This window comes from Jatropha curcas, chromosome 3 (assembly GCF_041381405.1).
Source record: "Jatropha curcas cultivar XTBG-Jc1 chromosome 3, XTBG_Jcur_1.0, whole genome shotgun sequence".
Lineage (NCBI taxonomy): Eukaryota > Viridiplantae > Streptophyta > Magnoliopsida > Malpighiales > Euphorbiaceae > Jatropha > Jatropha curcas.
The window spans coordinates 27,956,809-27,975,760 of record NC_143153.1 but is presented as its reverse complement, the minus strand read 5'-3'; the positions used below and the strand labels follow the sequence as shown (position 1 = coordinate 27,975,760).

Below are 18,952 nucleotides of genomic sequence, written 5' to 3'. Positions count from 1 at the left end.
CTAAAACATTTTGAATTTACTTATTCAATATCCCAGAAAAGAAATATGCACTAAGGAGTAATTGGTGCAAAATATTTTTTCAAGCACAAATCTCTACCTGATCATATTATTATTATTTCAGGTAAAGTTTGCCTAAGATGTAGTTTATTTTTGCTGATCGAGCCGTCGGGTTCCTGATCATGCTATTATTATTTTGTTTTCAGCTCTTTCCTAAGAAAATTAGATGTTTTTCCTGAGAAAGTGAAGGACAGGATTCTGCGTCGATAGAAGCAAGAGACGGCAAATTCATACTTTTGCAAGACAACAGATGGTTTTGGCTGTTAGAAGAGTCTCCCCATTTTCCTTAAGACCAAGTCTGCCATCAAAGATCAAAATAAACAAAAACAACAATGAAGCGATACGCCGGTCAACGTAAGCAGCTTTATATTAACATTATTATATGGTTTTTAAAATTGGAATAATAAAATACTTGAAGCACTCAAGCCATTGGCTTTTCTTACTGGAAAAACCGCCAAATTCGGTTATTCCTACATAACTAAAACCAAACTTCCCTATTTTTTCTCTCTCTACCTCTCATCTTTCTCTCCTTCTAGAATTTCTCCAAGAAACTCGCTATTTTAGAAAATGCAATTAATTCCACTTTTCTCGTCCAAATATATCAACTTGCATGTATATAACCAAGACTACATTCAAAATTTTCCATCCTAAGCTCTTTCTTTTCTTGCATAATTTTTCTTGATCTTTTCTTGAAAGTTTCATATGCATTAGCTCATCCTCCTCTCCTTATAGGTCATATCTCACTTTTGTTTTACCTGTTATCGAGGGAGATTTTGGCCTTGGTAGGTTCTTTTTTTTTTTTTTTTTTATTCCCCATTCTTTGGTTGCTTGTTCAATCTTCTCATAATTGATTAATTATATTCTTATTTCTTGTATTTGTCCTCTCATTGATTATTTTCTCTTTATAATTTTTCAGATCTTGAATCTTCGGATATCTCTTAGAAGAAAATTCTTCATTGGTTGTATTCCAATCCCTCCCTGCATCAAATCACAGCAAAAACTACAACCGAAAACCGGAAGAATTTATCTGAGGTAACTATGCTATCCCCTTGTTTGTTGCTAATTCTTTTTCCTATTAATTAGTCTTTGATTAGGGTTCCGAGTATTTTGCTTCAAGAATTAAATTTAAATTGATCAACTTCACGTGTAAGTTAGCTGTTTGTTAATAACTATGGCATAAACAATAAAGATTATATGTCAGTAATGATGGAATTTTGGCATTTGGTGTTTAGAATCCAATTTTAGTAGATTCCAAGATGCAGCATAATGCAGGGCAACTTGAGGAGGAGTTGATGAATATGAAACATAGATTGTCTGTAGTAGAAGAAGAAAGAGATAGGTTTTACGACGAGCTAACAGAGATGAAGAAACTTGCTGATGATGCCAATGGAAGATTATCAGAAGCAATGTCTAATGGAAAAGTTGCTGATATCTATTCAGAGCTAAATTCAGCAATTGAATCTTTATCAAAATCCAATAAAGAAATAAAAGTCAAAGAAACAGCCATTTCAGCTTTGAAAGTTGAACTGGAGAAAGTGAAGGAGTTAGAGTCAAGATTAGCAGACAAAGATTTGTTATTAGAGAAACTAAAAGATGAGTTATGCAAAACTCAATCTTCAGAAGCTCGCGCATTAGAATTGTTGCATAAAAGCAAAGGAAGAGTTCAAGAACTCGAAAGAGAAATAGAGAATGGGAAAGATTCCGCGAGTATGATGTTAGATTCATTAGCAGAAACAAAAATGTTGCTTGAAGAGTCAAAGCTTGAAGGGAATATCAGTGAAGATCGGTTATTACTTCAAAAACAAATAGAGTCTCTTAGATCAGAATTTTGGGTAATGAAAGAATCGGAGAGAAATGCAGTAAATAAAGCAGAAGGCCTAATGAAAGAAATGGAATCACTTAAATTTCAATTGAAGCAAGCAGCAGGAGCAGAAGAGAATAGCCAAAAGGCAATGGAGGATTTAGCGTTTGCATTAAAAGAAGTTGCAACAGAAGCAAGTCAAACTAAAGATAAACTTATAATGACAGAAGAAAAATATGAGAAATTGAAAAGAGAAGCAGAAGAACTGAAACAAAAGTTAAGGCATGTTGATGATAAACACAAGCATGTATTAGAGGAAGTGAGAGCAGAAGCTGAGCTTTATAAAAATACTACTGATAGATTGCTATTAGAGGCAGAAGAGACCCTTGTTGCTTGGAATGAGAAGGAAACAGGTCTAGTAGATTGTATAAAAATAGCAGAAGAAGAAAAAACAGCTTTAATAGAAGAAAACAATAAACTTCTTGAAGCACTTAAAGCAGCAGAGACCATAAACAAAACAGCAAAACAAGAAAACCAGAATTTGCGCGACATTCTTAAACAAGCAATTAATGAATCTAATGTTGCTAAAGAAGCTGCAGAAATTGCAAGAGTTGAAAACTCACAACTTAAAGATTTATTAGCAGAAAAGGATGATGCTTTAATTTTCATTACTCGAGAAAACGAAAATCTCAGAATTAATGAAGCTAGTGCAAATGAGAATATTAAAGAGTTGAAGAGACTCCTTGAAGAAGCCTCATCAGGAAAAGAGATCAAAGCAGGAGAAGATAATAATAAAGAACAACCGCCACCACCACAACATCATCATAGAGAAAGAAAGTTGAGTAATGCTTTTAGCATTAATTTGAAGGATCTGATAATTAGTTCTAAGTCTAAAGATACACCTGATGATGTAAAAGTTTCTGAAAGTAAACAGAATGACCAGACAGATGAAAACGATGAATTGGAGAATATTGATCCTTTGAAAGGATCAATATTTGATGTTGATTCGCCTGTAGGAGCACCACCACCACCAGCAGAAAAGAATCACCATCACCATCACCATCGGCGAAAATCATCAACTTTCACGGATGATGCAGAAGGGATAAATCCTGAGGAATTGGAATACGTAGAAGGAGCTCATAATGAAGAAGGGGAAACAGAAAAGAACCCAAAGAAGAAGAAAGCATTGTTGAGGAGATTTGGAGATATTATAATAAGAAGAAAAAGTGTGCATAGAAGGGATTCATCCATTGGAGGTGATGCTCATAAGAAGGAACTAGCAGCTATTGCTAATGAAGCTAATAAAAAGGAAGGGTCAACAGCTGGTGGTGGTGAAGGTAATAAACAGGAAACTAATTCTTCATCTACAGGTAGTGATGGCCAGAAAAAAGAGAATTCTCCTGCTGGTGATCAAACTCACAAAAAGGAACCTTCACTTGGTGAATGATTTTCTTTTTTCTTTTTTATAATTCTTTTGTATTTGATTTATTATTATTTTTTTTTTTTAGTAAAAGTTCCAGCAGACAATTTATAATGTGAATTACATCTTTTAAAATGTTACTTCAAATGTATATGTACAATTTGAACAATAGTATCAAACAAGGGTTGTTAGTTAAAAACAAATATAAATAAATGCAAACCATTTGCACGTTGACTCACCAAATTGACGAAAATAACTATGATCGAGAAGATTCAACTCGAAGGCTTTTATTCTTACTCTTCACATAAATAAAAAAACTAATCAAATTATCACTGATTGGCACCTTAGGCTATATTTGTTAAGTCATAATGAAACATAATTTGATGTAATTAAATACATTTGTTGTAAGCATTACATTAGAAGTCCATTTAATTACTCAATTACAACTTACCAAACATTGCCTTAGATTAGACTTAATAATAATAATAATAATAAGTCTTATAAATCTGCTAAAATAATTAAACTAATTTTACCAAACAGATATTTTCACGAAGCCACATTCGGATCCAAGGAAAAATGGGCCCTCTCTGAAATGTTTTTATTTAAAAAAAAATATTTGAATAATTTTTCTTTAAAGAAAAGTAACCTTGATTAGCTTTTATAATTTTATTTTTTTTAATTATCAATTATTGATTTCTCCTAATGCAGTATGATTTAGGAAATTTAATAAATTAATTTTGGCGTACGGTATACAACTTATATGCATAATATTCAATCTAGTTATAATCTCTAATAAATTAATTAATTTATAATAGAAAGCATAAATATTTAATTGTATGCAATGGCGGTGTTTTATATTATAGTTATGGAATGATAATTTAAAAAAAATAACCATTGCAAAATTTCACTTATCATCTATCAATAAAATTATTCAATCAATATGTTCATCTAGTATTTTTTAAGTCGTTATTTAAAAACTTGAAAGGTATCTATGTGTAAGTATTGATAATAAGATTAATATAAATAGATTTTAATAAAAGAAAAATAGGCTATAATTATTATATTTAATAATAACAGTTTATTTTCCTTTTTAAGGAATTTTTATCACTTATATTTATTTTACGTATATTATTTTTATACATTATATGTTTTAATTGGGTCATTTTTGTTTTTACACGTAAATAACAAGACAAAACTGTATATAGCTACTCAATGAATACTCCTATAATCACTCATCAATCAAATCAAAAAGACAGGCTCAAATCATGTCCATCGGAACTTTCAGTCCTTTACATGATGAACAAACTTTTTTTAATTTATTTTTTAGAATTTCTGATTGATTTGTTAAGTAAAATAAATATAATAAGTTTTAAATATTTTTATCTTTACGATTATAGATAATTTAATTAATATTTAAAAACATGCATTTGCATATGTTACTTTCATTTTGTAATTTACTAATAATGATTCTCATTGTTATTCTAATTCCCTGTAAAAAACAATTAAACACAATAATTAAATAAAACATAGATAAAACTATACAAAAACAGTAAATAACTAAATAAAATATTTACTATAATCTTTCATATTTTGTATTTTCTCTATAAACTTTGAATAAAAATATTCTTGAATTCGAAATTTGAAAAAAATAATTTATAAATTTTAATTTTATTTAATTAATGATATATATTGTTTCATTTAATATTAATGTGAAAAGTAAATTAATATTAATGTATTGAATTTAATATTAATGTGAAAAACAAAATATGAAATATGTTTCATTAAAAAATATAATATTGAGTTTATTGGTTTAATATTAATGTGAAAAGAAAATTTAATTTAACATTAATACAAACAAAACGTAAATAAATAGATACATCTCATTATGTTAAGATTTTAAGATTTTATTGTTGGATTTAGCAACTTATCCATAACTTTTAAAAGTGAATTAAAAATTTTTCTTGTTAAATTTTTTTAATTTTCTTTTAAAGCTTTTAATTGAGTTAATATTTATATAATGTTTGTCATTCTTTAAATATTTTTTTAAAACAAAAAAATTTTAAATGTTAAATGAGTATTTAGAAAGGTTGAGATATTAAAAGTGTAATTATAAATAAATTTCAAATGGATTCAGATAATAAAAATAAATTTTAAATTAGTTCGAAACCTAATTTATATAGGAATTCAGATTTAGATTGTCTATTTTAACAGTTGTACCAGAAAAATGGAAAGACTTTTTAAAAAATGTTTCTTCAATGCTAATGTTTATTTGGTATACTACGTCGAGGTGTCAAAAAAAAAATAAATGGACACTCTTAAACAATGTAAATATTAATTGTTCAGTAGTGATTTGTTGCATATCGAATTCTGGGCTCGAAAAAAGAAAGACAAAGAGGATGAGAAATGATTCAAAACTAGTGCATTGCAAAGAGATTTTTAAAATTCAACGTCTATAAATATATTAAGCCACATTACTATTCATAACTTCTATTTCATATGATACATCAACTATAATTCACATTCACATTGGAGATGCTTTGATATAATTGTGCCATGGTTCTGAAACCATCAGTTCCGTTGTAAAACCAATAGTTCCGGTTCCAAATAATGTGGAATCGAAATTGAACCGGAAATTGATGGTTCCAGTTTAGAACCGGTCGGTTATGATTTCAATTTCGATTCCTTAACGATTCCAAAATCAACAGTTCCCGATGGTTCTCCAAATAGTTTTCTAGCGATTCGCATAATTTAAAAAAAAAATCTAACTTAAATAAATTTCCTTAATATAACTTGACGTTATATAGTTGTTTAATGTTGTTAGGAGGGTTAATTTGGAGATTTTGATAAAATTTTTTGAAAAAATAAAAAGATGTGTTAAAACCGGTCGGTGGTTAACGAGTTGTCAAAATCTTCGGTTTCGGCCTATTCTAAAAAACTTAGAACTGAAATCGAATCATAACCCTCTTGGTTACGATCTCGGTTCTAATCGGTTCCAGTTCCGTGCATTTTCAGTTCTGATTCCAATCAGTTTCGAACCCACAGTTCCAGACCAACAGTTCTGGTTCCCAAAATTGAAATTTGGTCATCCCTACTTTGATACCTACTTATATACTCCTTCCGTCCCAAAAAGATAATCTATATTTTCTTTTTGGTTTGTTTCAAAATATAATCTACTTTCCTTATTTGCATTATAGTTAATTTTAAATTATTTACTATACCTTTATTTTTACCTTATTTTCAATAATCCTCATTAATTCTTAGTTAGTACTCCAATATAATAATTACTCATGTATTTTTTAAAATGAACGTAATAAAAAAATTATATAAATAATATTATCCTTTAACTATATTTTTTAATCTGCGTGAAAATAAAAACTGTATCATATTTTTATAACGGAACGGGCAACTTAATTTTACTTTACGTTTATCCGTTGATAGAACCGAGCCCCCACTATAAGTTAACTGTGGATTGACACAATCAGAAACCGTGTCTCCGACTCTGGTTTGGGTTGAGTTAACTTGTCAAAAAGCGCCAACGGTATAAATCATTTACCTAAATCTATTGTATTACCTTATCCACGCCGGGCCCATCTTGTTCACTAAGTCCAGGAAAAGTAATAATTATTAATTTCACTTTCTGTCCTCCAATTACTCATTACTTTCACGCGACGAATGTTTTTGTTCCCACTCCAATTTTTTAACTTTTATTAATTTAATTAATATTCTCATTACTATTGTGTTTTGTCGATTAGCAGTTATTTTTGTGTTATTTATATAAAAAACCTTAAATTTTCTTTTATTAGTTATTTTGATCTTTATTATCTTAAAATTAACAACGAATGTGAAATTTTTAAAAATTAATAGATAGAAAATGAATTAAGCCACTGTTCACATTTTTCTGAAATTCTTTCATTAATTTTTCTCTAAAAATTCCATTTCTTTCCGGATAGTTTAGCCAAAATTGTAAACTTTTTAACGAGTTCAGTTTAATAGATATTCATTCAATTGAAATTTTGATCTCGATCATTTTAAAATCCATCGCCAATGTAAGATTTTAATTTGAGAAATTAAAGAATTCTAACATAAAGTTTAAATGCTTTTAAAACTTTTAAAAAATATACAAACATATTGTTATTAGATTAATAAAATTCATTTATATTTCTCTTCAAAATTTATCACAAAGTAAGAGGGTTTTACTTTAATATAATTCATCTCATTACCTTAATATGAAAACTATGTTTATAAATCAAGAAAATAAAAATTATTTAAAATTTTTAGAAGCTAAATTTTTTTTTTTGTAAACCACCGATATTCGAACCATATACTAAGGACCACTAATTCAGCACACAGCTTAGTCACAATTAAGACACTTTGCTGCTTTCTGCAGGTGCATTTAGTAAAAATTAAATTCGAGAATTCTTTTCATATATCTAGTCTGCATTGTCAATTAAGCCATAACTCGTAGATTAGAAGCTAAAATTATTAAAGTTCGTGTTAACACAATTTTCAGAGTTGTTTTTATTACCAATTTTTAGTTTAAAAAAAAAAAGAGGGAGAACTTTTTTTGATTGGACAATTAATAATCAATCATTTGACATAAAACAACAATTAGAATAAATCCCATGTGCGCATCCTTACAATTTGTCGTTGGACGATTGATATTCTATATAGATATTTTTGCTAGGAGTCTGATTCTACTAGTTGCTTTCACATTTCTCCGTCCAAAACGTTACATTAATCAGATGGGCCCACAAATCTTAAATCCTCCAATGGGGCCCAGCCCATCCCACCAGAAACAAGGAACGTGACTATCATGCTATCCAACGGTTTATATTATTACAAGACTAATATTGTTGCGATACACGTGTCACTATGCCGTGTGTACGAACGTGTCTTCGTGTTGTGCACCGCTCTTATATACGAACCATGGTTAAACACCCAAACGGCATCATTTATCTGTTTTCTTCTTTTCGTACACTAAAAGGCTCTACCGGAAAACCATAGTTAGTAAGAAAGGAAGCGAGGAAAACCATGTCTTCTGCTATAGAGTATACTTCTCAAGACAGTCATAGCCATGAAGATAACAACAACGAACGGCTAGATTTGAATTTAATACTCCAGATGAAACCATCGGCTTCAAATTTGTGGCTTCCTAAAGAAACGTTTCTCAGAGCAGCCATTTCCCTTAAAAACAAGGTTAGTCTGAAAAACCAGGGGTGCGTAGGTTAAATTTGTGCCACTCACTGTGCGTACGTTAGATGAGTTGAAATATTTGCGTTTTTAGGTGGTGGAAATGACGTGGAACGGAAGTTGCAGTACGGATAGGAGTGCGGTTGTTGACTCGACAGTTTATTCGGGTTTACTGGGAACGGCTTTCACCTGTTTACGCTCGTATGAGTTTACAGGTAACCAGCAAGATTTGTTATCATGCTCTGAGATCGTCGACACGTGTGCCGCTGCAGCACGTGCATCATCTAGGTAATATCTGATTGTAATTTTGATGGTTGTTTTATTTCAATTTTGTGATCATGATATGGTGGCACGTCAAGTCGAATTGATTACGTTATTGCTGTGGGCGTGACTTGATTGCTTTTTTGGTGAATTATCTTGCAATTTATTTGGTGGTGAGGCAATTAAATGTAGGCATGGCCACCGATTCGGTTCTAATCGGAACCGAACCGTACTGTAAATGAATTGAAATATGACCGAAATCGGTGGTTCAAAGGCCGGTTAAGGTTCATGTGAATGTTAAAATATGAATCGGAACCGGTCCGGAATCGGCGGTTAACCAGCGGTTCCAGTCCGGTTCGAACCGGATGCACAAAAAATTGTAGCTTAAAATTTTTATAAAAAAATTTATATCACTTGATTTGATTGTAGTTGATTTGATTTATGGTGAATAGAAGTAAAATGGTACATAAGTTATAAAAAGTTGTGAAAAGAATACACATTTTTTGACTTAATTTATATAAAAAATGGTACATTAATAGTTGATTTATATATAAAAAAATACTTTCAAATGTACAAAAAAAAGAGTGTAACGGATAGTTTTTGATATGATATGTGTTTTTTATTTATTTTTTGATAAATAAATTTTATTTATTTTTAATCATTTATTTAGTTATTTACTGTAATTTAATAAATTACCCAAAAATATAGTTGTTATTTTTCTGTTATAAGGGACAATTTGGAAGACTAATAAATGAGAAACATGTATAAATATGATGAGTTGATGATTTTTTATTTCACAATCAATTATATCCTAACTCTTCTCTTATTCTCAATCAAAATTCTCTCAAATTTTCATAGTTCATTATTTTTTCTATTGCTTTATTTTCCTTAATATTGGAATTATCTATTGTTTATTTTTTATTTTCTTACATCCAATTTCAAATTCTTTCTCTGATCTCAAATTTTTCCATTCATAAATTTACTTCATTTGATTTTTTAAATAATTTTCTTAGTATTTGAAAATAATAATTTCCAACTCATTCCATTAATTTTATATTCCATTTATAGTTTTTTATATTAGTAAATTAGCAAAATTTGTAAATTTAATGTAATAATAGTTCTAAGTTAGTTAATAGAAGTTTTTCTTTTAAAATTTATAATAATTCATCTAGTTAATAAAATTTAAACATTTTAAAATTATTATTTATTCATGAATTCGGAATCAAAATTTTATTATTTTTTTTAAAATTTGCGTAATGCCGGAACCAAATCGGAACCGTAATTTGAACCGTCGGTTCGCCGGAACCATGCTGAACCATGCCGGAACCGGAGGTTTAAGGGTCGGTTCTGGTTTAAAATTTTAAAAATCTCGAACCGGCGGTTTAGTGAACCGGAATCGGCCATGCCTAATTAAACGAGGATTTTTTTTTTGTGAATTATCTTGCAATTTATTTGGTGGTGAGGCAATTAAATGAGGATTTGATGACAGTGGTAACTTCATGATAAGTGATCTTGGGCCTTCTCAACCCCAAAAGCTAGCTCAAGAGGTGAGACTTTCCCTCACACTTATAACTTGATCACCAGCCTCTTTCACAACCGATGTGGGATAACCCAACAATCTCCCCCTCACATATCGGGCGATGGGTCGGAGGAGCAACAACCCGTACTCTCCCGGAAACTGGGCAGAGATTGCTGTAACCTGGGCTCTGATCTGTCACGGGCCTGGAGTTTCGCGCAGCACTGCGCTCGTGCGGCGCCCCAGGAGCCTGTCCATTTGGCTCCGAGGTAAGCCTTGCCATACCGTACCACACTGGTTTCGCCCTGCCATGGGCTCATCAGGGGAGAGGCCCAGCTCCCGACCAGTTGTCCCCGCGGCACAATACCCCGCTTGCACGCAGGCTTTGCATGGGGTAAGGGCCACTAGGGCATAATAACGCCTTAATCCGCTAAACCGACCCAACCCACGCAGGTTGAAACGCAGCTAGGTACGCTCTTCAATGAGGCCTTACATGGTCACAGAATTTGTCCGTGACATCCTCCCCCACCCAAACTGCGGCATGGACCGTTCTTGCTTTACGTCCTCACTTCAACCCACGTATCTAGCGCTACTCTGGCCAAGCTTGCTTTTATCCAACCTCGCAGTGCCTAGGACTGGGCCATTGCTTCGACACTGGAGGGAATCAGGGTCACGATGCCAAGGACTGGGCCATTGCTTCGACATCGCCTGGGATCACGGTGCCTAGGACTGGGCCATTGCTTCGACACCGCACAAGACACAGGGCGGGACTTGGACGGCAACCCTGGAGTACGTGTGTAGTCGAGCGGGTAACGAACGTGCAGCAAGTCTGCTTTGATACCACTCTGTTGGGATTATAACTGATCTCGAGTGGAGCTCGCGGAAAAATACCGGTGGTAAAAGTAAAATAAAATTACTATTACCAAATATACCTCCAATAATTTCGTATTGGATATTGACGATCAAATTCACCAGAAATAATAACCACGGTAAAAATTAAATAATTATCGTTGATGCCAGATGAAAAATAAGAACACCGATATTTATGTGGTTCACCCTTCAACTGTATGAGCTACGTCCACGGGACAAAAACGCCGAATAATTCTTCTACTAAAAATAATAGGTACAAAAAAAGATTACAAAAATAGTGGTACTCTAAATGTTTAACAAAAACACACCAAAATTACAATCCTCACTATTTTCTCTTTCCCAATTTTAGGAACCCTTTCCTAAAATTTTCTACACTCAATTGTGTACACCTATTCTATAAGTTTTTTGCACTGAAGAGGGATTCATTACCTCTATTTATAGGAGAGGTTATGACTTATGAGAGAGGATTTGAGAGAGCCGTGCATTACTAATGCACGTCTCTCCGTTTTGTCAAATGGCATGCCAACCTTTGAATTGTTGGCTGCCAACCTTAAAAAAAAAAAACGTGCCCTTTCTTTTTTTTTTTCTTTGTTCAAACTTGTGTGGGTCCCACATGTCGGTGGGACCCACAACACCACTCATTTTCTCCTTTTTTTTTTCGAATGTGTGTGATCCCACATGTTGGAGGGACCCCACAACAATTTTTGATTACATTTTGATTACTGATGACGGGGAGCCAGAGAGCTTCCAATATGTGCAATCTTGCAAAGACAGAGATTGCTGGACAAAGGCCATGCAAGAGGAGATGAATTCTTTGAAAAAGAATGACACGTATGAGCTAGTGAAATATCCAAAAGGGAAGAGAACACTCAAGAACAAATGGGTGTACAAACTGAAGAAAGATGATGGCAACCTAGTGAGATACAAAGCTCGATTGGTCGTCAAAGGCTTTACTCAAAAGAAATGTGTTGACTTTGATGATATTTTTTCACCAATTGTGAAAATGAGTTCTATTCGAGTGGTGCTAGGACTAGTAGCCAGTCTGAACCTTGAGTTAAAACAGCTTGATGTAAAGATTGCATTCTTGCATGGGGATCTAGAGGAAGAAATCTATATGGAACAACCAGAAGGTTTCAAGGTCAAGGGAAAAGAGGACATGGTTTGTCGCTTAAAGAAGAGCTTGTACGAGTTGAAACAAGCACCGCAACAATGGTATAAAAAGTTTGATTCTTTCATGGTGAATCAAGGATACAAAAGGACAGATGCAGATCCTTGTGTATATGTTCAGAAATTCCCTGATGGTAAATTTATCATCCTTCTCTTATATGTTGATAATATGCTAATTGTTGGACCAGATGCACATATGATTAGTAAGTTAAAGAGCGATTTGTTAAAAGCATTTGACATGAAGGATTTGGGATCGGTAAGGCGAATTCTTGGAATGGAGATTATTCGAGATAGAAAGTTCTGCAGGTTATGGTTATCGCAGGAAAAATATATTGAACGAGTTCTAGAGAGGTTCAATATGAAGAATGCTAAACCAGTTAGCACTCCGCTTGCCGCTCACCTTAAGTTGAGTAAGAAATCCTACCCATCAACAGAGAAAGAAAAAGGAGATATGTCAAATGTTCCATATTCTTCAGCGGTCAGAAGTTTGATGTACGCAATGGTATGTACGAGACCAGATATCGCTCATGCAGTTGGCGTTGTGAGCCGATTTCTGTTAAATCCCTAGAAGACACATTGGGAAGAAGTGAAGTGGATTTTCAGATACCTGAGAGGAACTTCAAAGTTATGTTTAACTTTTGGAGTGAAAAGGCTGCACTTGTTGGTTACACAGATGCAGATATGACCGGTGATCTTGATGAAAGAAAATTTACATCAGGATACCTAATTACATTCTCAGGGGGAGCTATTTCATGGCAGTCAAGATTACAAAAATGTGTTTCATTATCAACGATTGAAGCAGAGTACGTTGCAGCAACGGAAGCAAGAAAGGAAATGCTTTGGTTAAAGCAATTCTTTCAAGAATTGGGTGTGCAGCGGGAAGAATATATAGTTTATTGCGATAGTCAAAGTGTGTTAGACTTAAGCAAAAATACTATGTATCATGCACAGACGAAACACTTTGATGTAATATATCATTGGCTTAGACTTGCCATTGAAGAGAAGCAATTTCAGTTGCGGAAAATCCACACAGACAGAAATGCTGTAGATATATTAACAAAGGTCGTTTCGAAGGAAAAGTTCGAACTGTGTGTCAAAGCGGCAGGAATGGAGAGTCCCACCATATAGTCGGGAGGGGAAGAATTGTTGTGGGGTCCCTTAAACATGTGGGATCACACACATTTGAAAAAAAAAAGGAGAAAATGCGTGGTGTTGTGGGTCCCTCCGACATGTGGGACCCACACAAGTTTGAACAAAGAAAAAAAAAGAAAGGGCACATTTTTATTTTTTCAAAGGTTGCAGCCAACAATTCAAAGGTTGGCATGCCATTTGACAAAACGAAGAGACGTGCATTAGTAATGCACGGCTCTCTCAAATCCTCTCTCATAAGTCATAACCTCTCCTATAAATAGAGGTAGTGAACCCCTCTTCAGTGTACAAAAAATTTATAGAATAGGTATACACAATTGAGTGTAGAAAATTTTAAGAAAGGGTTCCTAAAATTGGGAAAGAGAGAAAATAGTGAGGATTGTAATTTTGGGGTGTTTTTGTTAAACACTTAGAGTACCATTATTTTTGTAATCTCTTTTTGTACCTACTATTTTTAGTAGAAGAATTATTCGTAGTTTTTGTCCCGTCGACGTAGCCTATACAGTTGAAGGGTGAAATACGTAAATCTCGGTGTTCTTATTTTTCATCTAGCATTAACGGTAATTATTTAATTTTTTACCGTGGTTATTATTTCTGGTGGATTCGATCGTCAAAATCCAATACGAAATTATTGGAGGTATATGTGGTAATAGTAATTTTATTTTACTTTTACCGCCGATATTTTTTCGCGGGCTCCACTCGGGATCAGTTATAATCCCAAAACTTCATGCTATTTCAATTTCATGAATGTCCCTAAACTTTGAGCTAAATTGGTATTATTTTCATGTATATTTGAGTGCATTTAGTGATTTCCCTACTTAAGTTTGGGAAAGATAAGTCTATGATAACTCCCCTTATGGTTATAGTATACCTGGATGAGTGGGATTAGTGGCATTTTAGTGTACGGTTTGCATTAATTACAAATTTCCAAAATTTTCCCTATATGGAGAAGTTTTAATTTGGTTTGGAGATTATAATTCTCCTTTTTCCTTCTCTTTTTTTTTTTTAATTTTTTATTCCTTTCCAAATTATAGAAGGAGAGGATGCTCAATTTGCTTTAATTACAATATATAATTTACTCAAAATTGAGCTTTTAAATGGATTTTAATTGAAACTTTCAACTGGAAGAGAATTAAGATTAATTTTTTAGTAAAATAACTGCATTAGTCAGGCCATCAAGTCAAGTAATGTATTTGAGTTTAAAGAAATTAAGATCAAAATTGTTAAGAAAATAATAAAAATATAATTAATAAGTACAAAATTGATCACTATTTAAATTGCAATTACTTAATAATACAGAATGGAAATTAGTTTGTTTTAAAAATATCTTTGCAGTTCATACAAAGAGAAAATAAGACGAATTTTAGAGGTTTAATGATAATAATGAAAAGAATATATTTTAAATTAATAAATAACAAAAAAATAAAATTGTATAATGTTATGCTATAAATGATACATATTAAAACAAAATGTCAATTAATAAAATTTGCACATACTTATCTAAAATTTTTTTCCAAATATTCTTGGTTTATTTTTTAGTAAATTGTTTATATTAGTTAGGGACTCAATTAAATTAATATTAAGGATTAAAATATATAAATTAAGAAATAATCTATATTAATTAGGATAATAAATATATTATAGAGATAGGATTTTAAACAAATTGAGCTGATTTGAGATTGGTTTGATAATATGTGATTTGAGCTTGAGTCAAGTTCAAGTAGAGTTTGAGTAAGCTTGATGTGTTCAATTTTCGAGTGCTTGTAGAGTTTGAGTAAGCTTGATTTGTTCAATTTTCGAGTGCTTATTCACAAGCTTATTCAATTAATTAAAATTATAATATTTGATATTCTTTATCTAATTTTGATACATTTTTGTCATCTAAAAAATAATATTTTATTTTAATATTACATATTAGTAGTTATATTGCATGCTAAAATTTTATGTTATATTTAATTAACTTTTATTTTGTAATAAATTTTATAAATAAAAAAAGATGTTTCAATATTAGTATGCCAAGTTGAGCTTATAGGTAATCGAGCTTCTTCATGGACATTAATCGAACTTTAATATATGTTTTGAGCTTAATTTATTTTATTAAAGAACAAGTTTTGATCGATCTTTTATCAAGCCGAACTTTAATAGTTTAAATTGTTTTACAATATTATGTAGTCATGATTAAAATTAGAAATCAACTTAATTATAGCGATTATAAATATTTTTTATTATTAAAAATATTTTTAATATTAATCTTGTAAATATAAATCATATTAATATCGGTTTCCATATATTTGTATATTTATCTATATTGTAAATTACTGGTCTATATTGAAAATTAAACATAAAAACTTTCTATCGGTGAAACTAATTATTATTATTATTATTATTATTATTATTTGAAAAGTAATTGCTGCATTTCTTTGGCTTTATGAGCAAGGCTTGACTTGATATGTTACATGCATAGGCATGTCACCTTTTTATGTGGTAGAGGAGGAATATATGCCCTTGGAGCCGTGGTAGCCAATTACAAAGGAGACCAACACGGACGTGACTCATATTTGGACCTCTTCCTTGAGGTAATGTCAAACATCAAATTTCTAACTTTCAGTTTTCAGCTTTCAACCATCATTTTTTTTTCTTTCTAATTTTAATTATTTTCCTACTCCAAATTGTTCATTCATTATCTTAATCAATTAAAAATTGGGGGAGGGGAACAGGAAGTGCTCAAATGAGCTTGATTTCATTTAACGTCTATATACTTCGATAGTTTATTGTATATGTAAATTTTTTTTTAAAAAAATATTTTAACAAGTTATCATAAACATTAACACCACAACCGAATCAATATTTGTTGCTAATATTATCAAATTCAATCTTTTTCTTAGTTATTCTCGGAATTATTAACTATCAAGTGATAGTGATTGATCAACTATTTAATTTTCTTTTTATTAAATTCAATGATTATCATCAGATGTCTTGCCATGATGAAAAAGTAAGATCACTGCGTATATATTTCGAATCATATTTTTTGATTATGCATACCTTAATTTTTGTATAAAGGTGACAGAATAATGACCCAAGTTGAAAGTTAAAGAGGGATAACGCCCTAAGCATATGCCCATCTTTTTCCATTTCCACTAGGATTTCAATTAGACAAATTATCAATGATTTGATCGTAAATTTATGGATTTCTACTTTGTGAAAGGGAAGTGGGGGCTCCTCTTATTTTAGAAAGGGAATCTAATTGTGGTTTTACTGAATGCGGCCCCATGCATGCTTTATCTTCTTGTCCCCATGCATGCTTTATCTTCTTGTCTAAGTGTCTGTTTTGTTTAGTATGTGGTGAGGATAGATTTAGATGACCAGTGTGAAATATCAATGTCAGTGTCTTGGCAAATAGGAAATGGACACAATTTCTTCCGTTTAACGACAAATTCTATTTATTTGGTAAATTATTATACACATCTAGGAAACATTATTAGCAATGCCAACTAATGTATACTCAATTTGTTTCTTTCTGTAAATCTACACCTGCTAAAAACGTTTATATATTGGAATTTGAATATTTGGTCACTTATGAGGTATTGAGATATTATTGCAGCTCATGCCATCGTATGTAGTTATCCCATTGCTTATGATATGAATTTTGGTCCTCAACGAGACTGTTTCAAGAGATATGACCCACTGTACATTGGTTCATAATGGATAAAAATTATTGATTAATCCTGGCCTTTGTTTAACGACTGGGGCCTGTTGGCCCGAAATTCAGAGAATAAGAAGCACCGCTCAAAGTGGTGCAAAAATGGTTTAAAAATCATTGATAAAACTAATTAGGAGGGGGTTTGCATTAATTCTTGAATATTTGCACTCTTCATATTTTTTTTTTCTTGAACAATGGGTCATATAATATATTTTAACACATTATTATTCTTTTTGTTAGTTTGTGAGGATGTTTCCATCCAACTAAGCCTACCTAATTCCCTCGCTTTAGTTATCGTTGCAAGTTCAGTAGTTCAGTAATTGAATATTCGTAATATATAAATCAAGGATTTTGATCCTGAAAATCCTTGATCCTTGTTAAAATTTTGAATATATAAACAACAAATAGCTCCAATTTGCTTGAATGACTATATGAATTACAAATATTTTCTTAATTTGATGATATCTTTGCGTAATTTTTTATAGGTAGCTCATGAGCGAGCCCTCCCAATTGGACCTGAGGAAGGCGGTTTTGGAATGTCATATGAACTTATGTATGGGCGAGCTGGTTTCTTATGGGCAGCTTTATTTATAAACAAGTATCTTGGGGAACAGACATTGCCGAGTGAGATTCTGCTGCCAATTGTTGATGCTGTGTTAGCGGGAGGCAGGGCAGGAGCATCTGATAATCCAGAATGCCCATTAATGTATAGATGGCATGGTACAAGATATTGGGGTGCAGCCAATGGCCTTGCTGGAATCTTGCAAGTGCTACTTCACTTTCAACTCTCAAATGAGGATGCTGAGGATGTTAAGGCAACTTTAAGGTACATGATGAGTAAAAGGTTCCCTCGTAGTGGAAACTACCCTTCAAGTGAAGGAAACCCTAGAGACAAATTGGTGCAGTGGTCTCACGGTGCCACTGCCATGGCCATTTCTCTGTGCAAGGCATCTCAGGTAATTAAGTAGTGGTCTGTTGAGTTTATCTAGGACATGAGATTAACTGCAAAATTATTTGCACAGGTGTTTTCGAACGATAGGGAATTCCGGAGTGCAGCCATAGAAGCAGGGGAAGTTGTATGGAAGAGTGGGTTAGTGAAAAAGGTAGGCCTTTTTGATGGTATTGCTGGAAATGCATATGCTTTCCTTTCGCTTTACCGTCTTACAGGAGAGAGCATATATGAAGAGCGAGCAAAAGCATTTGCAAGCTTCTTATATCACAATGCAAGTAAATTTTCAACCGGAGCTGACCATGTCTACTCGCTTTTTCAAGGACTTGCTGGAGTTGCTTGCCTTTGGTTTGATATTCTTGCACCTGAAAGGTCTAGGTTTCCTGGATATGAGCTTTAGGTTAAGTGAGGAGGAAATTTTTCTACTGAATTTTTAGTATGAAGTGTAAACATAACATTGTGTATGTGCAGCCAAGATCTCTAATTAAAAGTGTAGAAGAGACCTTGGAATGTAGTTTTTATCCCAAGCCTTTTCTTTCTGAAAAAATTTGGTTCGAATCACATGATGTCCATATTTAGATTGAGAGTGACATTCAGGAGATACATTCTTAGTAGTGATATGACTACAAGTTTTTGAAATCTGTGTTCAAAATCAATAATTTTGCCTAAATCGAGAGATAATTGATTGTAAGGATCTTTCTAATTAATTGTTGCTTTAGGTTGCATGGATTCACGATACAAATATGGAGTACAGCAATTTTCAAAAAAATAAAAAATAGAACATGACACGTTTTGGAGTGCCTTATATTAAAAATATATATATAATTTATTAAAAAATTAAATATGTGAATAACTATCCATGACAAGTTATA

The 18,952-nt window shown here is 32.2% G+C and overlaps 2 protein-coding genes across 3 annotated transcripts; both read left to right on the top strand.

The window, feature by feature from the left end:
* Positions 1-59: 59 nt before the first annotated feature.
* On the top strand, positions 60-3,521 carry LOC105641738 (Myosin heavy chain-related protein). 2 transcript variants are annotated; one of them, XM_037639213.2, is made up of 3 exons: positions 60-411; positions 974-1,089; positions 1,290-3,521. In XM_037639213.2, exon 3 carries the CDS (start codon positions 1,314-1,316, stop codon positions 3,303-3,305), a length of 1,992 nt encoding a protein of 663 aa, XP_037495141.1. In that variant the 5' UTR covers positions 60-411; positions 974-1,089; positions 1,290-1,313; the 3' UTR covers positions 3,306-3,521. The 2 variants fall into 2 exon arrangements, with proteins under 2 accessions (XP_037495141.1, XP_020537971.1); XM_020682312.3 differs by lacking the exon at positions 60-411 and adding an exon at positions 594-839.
* Positions 3,522-8,214: 4,693 nt separating this feature from the next.
* On the top strand, positions 8,215-18,641 carry GCL1 (GCR2-like 1). Its single transcript, XM_012226230.3, has 5 exons — positions 8,215-8,474; positions 8,563-8,756; positions 15,896-16,007; positions 17,617-18,087; positions 18,154-18,641. The coding sequence occupies exons 1-5, from the start codon at positions 8,310-8,312 to the stop codon at positions 18,478-18,480; spliced, it is 1,269 nt and encodes a 422-aa protein (XP_012081620.1). The 5' UTR covers positions 8,215-8,309; the 3' UTR covers positions 18,481-18,641.
* The last annotated feature ends 311 nt before the right edge of the window (positions 18,642-18,952 follow it).